We start from the raw sequence: 5,912 nt of genomic DNA on the forward strand, positions 1-5,912 counted from the left end.
TGTATTACCAAAGAGAGACACTCCTGGAGCAAGCTGGGTCTTGTACTTGAAACATAACTTTCAACAGCAAGAGATTTAGTGGATTTAGTGGAAGCCTCATGGTCTGCCACTCAAGGTTAAAAATACCTAAGAGAAAAGACCAAAGGCAATCGAACCATGACCATTTGCCGGAGAGATCATCTCCTTTGCAAACTGAACAGCCAAGTTCTTCAGGGAATTCCTGTCAGCCTCTACCACATCACCTTAGGAGACTGAGTAGTCTTGATTTAGATTTATAATGTTAAAGATTATAATCTGGCATGGAACAAGGTGGTTGAACAGGCATAGCCTGGACAAAACAGCAGGGATCCCACGCAAGCCCAGTTATACATCAAAGACAGCATCAGGAGACAAAAGTCTTCTTACTAAAATAACTCTCAGGGGTCACCTCTGGGCTGATTTTCAGCAGATACTTACATAGCTACCCATTCTCTTCTCGTGTTGATCACCTGCACAAGCCTTTCTGCATTCTTCGACTGACAGAGCAAAGAGGAGGAAAGGATCAAGATAATAACTACTGGAGAAGAACTTCCGTAGCAAGAAAACCAATAATAGTTAGCAGAATAGTCCCTGAGCTGTAAATGCTATTCCTTCAGTCCAAAGCCCACTTCTTAACATTCATCATTTCTTTCACTTAAACCATTTGACCTCATACTAGACCAGAAGATGAGGCCAACAGGTCCATTTCTTTATCTAGGAAGAAGCAACCACAGCCAAGAGATGAGCCTAGTCTCCTGCCTCATTGCTTGGAGATCACTTCTTTGTGTCCTACTTTGAGCAAGACAAAGCCAGATCAAGATGTCCCAGGAAGAGGGAAAGGGCAGGAACCTCCACCCTTGCCTCCATTTACTGCATGTCAGCAGTAAATCAGTACAGCAGAGCTATTAAGACACCTTCTGTAATCCTTCTGTTGGCTGCTGTCAGCAGCAATATGGGCTGGGTTCCCATTAAGAAATGGTCAAGTCTCCCACCAAAACAAACTCAGCTGAGCTCCCTGGGATGCCCTCCTGCAGCACCAGCTTTTCCAGCCTGCATGTACAGTGCAGAGGGGCTTCCACGGAGCTGTGAAGGGATAGAGAGAATAAAACACAAAGCCAAAAGCATTAAGTGAAATTTTCAGTCTGGGCAGGGTTCTTTGGCCCCAACTTAACACCAGGCCCCTGCTCAGCTTTGCCAATGCAGCAGCATTTGTGGTGTTCCTTCCCTTTGCCACATCCCCCCCAAAGTCCATCACCAGAGGCACTGCCACGTCCAACAGTGGATGCAATCACCCAATCACCACCCCATGCCTGGGGAACACAACCCACAGGTTGCAGTTACCTACCAGGCCTCCCAGACCCATCACCCAGGCCCACTACAGTCCCTCAGAGCCACCTGGACATCAACCCCCTCCCTTTTTTGCTCTGAAGATGCCCTGGCTCTAATTGTAGCTCCAGCTCCAGGGGTGCCCCAATGCACCTCTTTTAGGGCACGGTGCTCCAAAGTCCATCCAGGTGTTCCAGGAGAAACTCACAAATAGTGCTCTGAGTCTATTGCTCTCAGGGCTGATTAACCTGGATCAGTGCTATTGCTCCAAAAGTGGCTAACCTCCACCTGGCTTCCTCAGGTGTGAGCTTTATTGGCCCCCTAATCCTGCTCATGTGCAGTAGGGGCCCTCCCTAATCAGGCACAGGTGGGCTTAACACAAGCTCATGCCCACTACCTGGCAATTAGTGGCACCTGGTTGCCCCATTTCACTACACCTCACTGCTGAGCTAAGCAACCTCAGCCCTCCATCCCTACTCCAGGGATGTGGGATCCAGCCATAATGTCCTGCTCTTCATGCAAACACTGGAGCCCAACCACCACACCAGGAGGGATTTCAATTTCTCACCCCAGGTGCTCCTACCCCAGGCCTCTCAGCTTTTAATTACCAAACACAAACTAAACCATTTTATTAGGTACTCATTCAAGAACATTAGGTAGGATGATCCAAGCAGTTCAAAATCACAGCAGAACTGGGGTCCAGACCATTGACTACCCCTCAAGCATCAGTCAATAGCCCTGATGCTTATTTCCTATGGATCCACCTTAACATCTTGGAAAGATCCAAGTTTCTCCCAATTAACAGGCATGTGAAGAGCATTTTTCCTTTTTTTTTTTTTTTTTTTTTTTTTTGTAGGGTTTTATGACCTAAGGCTTATGAAAAGTTGGATGATTAGAGGACCTTTGTGCCTGCCTGAGATACCATCATAACAGATGACAGATGGCTCATTTAGCTAACAGAAAACCAACTCCTGTAATTTCATTTCAACTTCTGAATACCAGTCTGAAATAGGCTGTATTTACTGTATGCATGGGGGAAATTATCTATTTAAATGTACCTTGTGAGCAGCTCCCAGGAGGCATGCTGTAGATCATGCCTCCAGCACAAAGATTCACTACAAGAGCCGGAATCTAATCTTTAAAAATCACCTATCCCAAATGAGAAAATGGGCCCCCCACCTACTACACAAACTGGGCTACACCGTGTTTCAAAACATTTATTGAAAAAAGTGCAATATTGAAAAAAAACTTAAGAAAGAAAAAAAAAAAAAAAGGTATAGGAAAAAAGTGCCTTAGAGGAAGCAACAAATGAAACAAAAAGTATTTCAAAATTCACTGTATTTAGACAATTATTCTTACCCTATAATGCAATAATGGATCTAAAAGATATTAACAAATGCTTCTACTACCTTAAAAAGACATTGGTAGCTCCTCAGTACTTGTTAACTTTATTCTTCCAAAAGCCCAAGAGAATTTAATGGGTAGTTTTTATATCACAATGATTAGAAGTTATGTTATAAATAGCTCCACAGAAATCCATTGTCAAAATCTCCCCATGTTCCTGACCCTTGGTGTTTGTGGTAACTGCAAGTCTAAGCTTATTACATGGAAAGTTGAACTTGAGAGGCATCATTAATAAACTCCAATTCCTTGGCAAATTCTCCATTAGCATAACAATAAAGAGCCTTCATCTGGTTTTTGAGGTTTTGGGGGATTTCTCTTTTGCAGGGAAGAATTTGTGTGGCCTGTGAGAATCTGGTTTAATCACCTCATCTGAGGCTCACCACCAGCCAGTTACTCACTGTTACAATTCCTGGTCAGCTTTGGTTTCCTTACACATCAGAATAACAATTCTCCCAAGAGTGACTCCTATGAAATAACCCAGCATTCTGATGTCACCTTGCAACATTGAATTATACTCTTTCTGCAACACTCATGTGTCACACAACATTTCAAACACGTGCAGCAGCGTGGAAAGTTTGTAAAATGTTTATTACCAATATATTCCCCAGACAAGTCAAAATTGCATGGATCAACAGCACCATCCGTTTTCACATCCGAGGGTTACATTGCTGAAAAACTCCAAGCCTATCATTAAAGCCAGAAATCTGATTTTTTAGCTCAAAAATAGCTGCTCTTGGCTTTGGATTCTTCTTAGCAAGACCAGCTCTCCATGCACCTCTAATGTGTAGGATCACTGGGAGGCTGAGCCTGAGGACACCAAGTAACACAAAGTGTGCCAGAAAACTGAAGAAATTCCAATATTGAGGAAAGAGCTGAGCAAGACCAGGAACATCAAAAGCAAAGATATTGCCAGCAGCTCCATGAAAGGAAAGCTACAGCCTAGAGATTGCTGAAATTTGCCTAGAGCTGCCAAATCTCTCTGGAATTCCCTTGTCCTGAAGCAGACAAATAAGATCAGTTTGGTGCAGAGAGGACAAAGGGACCTGGGTGAAGAGGAGCAGAGGGGAACGTATACACTCAGAGGCCAAAACCATGTTGCAATGGGATGTTTAATGAGAAAGAAGCAGCTTGTACAGACGCAGGATTATACAGCACAGCTTAAAAATTGCCCGCAGCCTGGGGTTTGATGCAAGATGATTCATGTAATTAGTGGTGTTGTTTCCCTGTTGCAGCTCCGTGTTGATACTCAGCCCTGATCATAGCAAGATGCACACATCACAGAAGCAGAGGCTGGGTCACTCCACAGCCCTTTTTTCAACACTTCCACATAAAGAGCCTGGAAAAGGATCTAAAATGCATGGTTTGCCAGGTTTCTTGACATTGCCACAACGATACATACAAGCCCCTAAAGAAGTAGCAGAGCATCAAGAGCAAAGCGCTCAGAAAGATAGAAAGCTATTAGAAAAAGAAAATCAGGGAGGGTTATCTGAGAAGGATGTAAATGGACTTTTTGGAAGATCTAAGCATCTTAGAGATGCATTTAATGGTAGTCCCAAACGTTGTGCCCTGGAGCTCAGCTGCTTTTCATCTCCTGGACATTCCTCTTTCAGCAGCAACACTCCCAAGGTTTAGCAGGGTCTGCAGCTTCCAGTCGGGTACCCCCGTTGCCATCTGGCACCCCCATAAACATTTGAGCTCCCAGGAGCAAGGGCACCACTAAAGCCACTTCCAACTTCAGGAGCTCCTGCAGATCCCACGACGCTCTGCTGGGGAAAGGTGCTGAGGATGGGTCCAGGGAAGGTCACAACCACTGGGGGAGGGTAGATCACCACCTTGGAGTCAGGACACTGTCGAACACAGGGCTCGTTGCAGCTCTCAGCAATGGGCTGGGGCACAGCCACCCCACACAAAGAGGCTCTGCCATCAGGGCTTAAAGTCTGCACCATTTTTCAGGGATGGTTATTCTGAAGTGTAAGGGAATAGGATAAAAATAAGGCACAAATTCTTGTAAGTTTCACAATCAAAGTTATGATAAAAGACTAGGCTAAAGGGAAAGGTAGAATTTTCATAGTTCAATTCCTAGGAGTCACCTACAGGTTTTCTAGTGAACACAGTAACATCTGGAAATGAGTTTTCATGAAAAATTAATTGGAGCTTCATCATCCAGATCTGCATACACCAAAGCCAATAGCAGAAGATTCACGAAGGTATTCATTTACATCAGGAAAACTCCAGGTAGTAGAATACTTGCACAGGCTTCACCCTGACTTAAAACTACAAAGGATTTGTTAGAAAGATGAATTCAGGTGGAACTTACCTACTGCACAAGAGAAATAAGAGAAATGATTCTCCAAGATCTGATGTGGAGCACTTTTATACTCACCCTTAGACTGCCCAAAGCATGAATCACTCGCTTACATGACATCCTAATCAATTACTAAACCCAATTCTTTCAAGACTTAACTCAGTTAATGAATGTCAATTGTTTTATATAAATCACACTTTGTAATTATTAGCTTGTCCTGCTACCCTGTCTGACCGGTACTTTACTGCCCTTCCAGTCTCTGCTATTTCAAAACTTTATTTAGAGGGGATACTTTGCCTCTGCACGTTGGAGAAAGACAAAATGTTTACTTTATTTCCTCCATGAATGGACTTGTTCCTGGGCAGCTGCTAAAAAGCCATTTACTTGAAAGAAAATGTACTTGACTCAACCCAAGAAAAGTTGCAAAATTGAGGGATAACTTGTGTTCTTGGCCCAGGGGTAGCCAGGTTTGTGGTTTTGTGATGAAATTAGGTGAATACCTAGTCCAGGCAAAGCTCTGGGACACTGCAAAAATTGTGAATTTTATCATTAAAATAAGGCAGTGCTGCTCATCCAATTAGACACCAAGAGGTTTCTTTACAGGTGCAGACTTTAACAATTAAAAAAAAAAAAAAAATTATATAAAATATGACCTTGCCTTTTCTCCTTAAGTGTCCCGTAGAGTGAAGCTGTAAGTCATGACCCCTTTAAAGGAATGGCAAAAAGACAATAAAAAGAGCGTGGCTTAGGCAAGATCTCATCAGGTGTTTTTTCCAGTGAGTCGCTTCTTCAATAAAAGGGCACCTAAAGCCATTGTCATAACAATGTGGTGTGAGGACAGAGCAACAAGTGGAAGATG

The 5,912-nt window shown here is 43.4% G+C and overlaps 1 protein-coding gene across 1 annotated transcript; it reads right to left on the reverse strand.

Moving 5' to 3' along the window:
• Nucleotides 1–3,839: 3,839 nt before the first annotated feature.
• Nucleotides 3,840–5,088, reverse strand: LOC139787850 (claw keratin-like). Its single transcript, XM_071727200.1, has 2 exons — nt 5,066–5,088; nt 3,840–4,712 (listed from the first exon to the last, which is right to left on the reverse strand). Exon 2 carries the CDS (start codon nt 4,692–4,694, stop codon nt 4,377–4,379), a length of 318 nt encoding a protein of 105 aa, XP_071583301.1. The 5' UTR covers nt 4,695–4,712; nt 5,066–5,088; the 3' UTR covers nt 3,840–4,376.
• Nucleotides 5,089–5,912: the final 824 nt, after the last annotated feature.

Source organism: Heliangelus exortis, chromosome 27 (assembly GCF_036169615.1).
Source record: "Heliangelus exortis chromosome 27, bHelExo1.hap1, whole genome shotgun sequence".
Taxonomy (NCBI): Eukaryota; Metazoa; Chordata; class Aves; order Apodiformes; family Trochilidae; genus Heliangelus; species Heliangelus exortis.

What these genes read in the sequence shown, in the direction of transcription:
- LOC139787850 (XM_071727200.1), bottom strand. Translation starts at nt 4,694, where the DNA reads ATGGTGCAGACTTTAAGCCCTGATGGCAGAGCCTCTTTGTGTGGGGTG.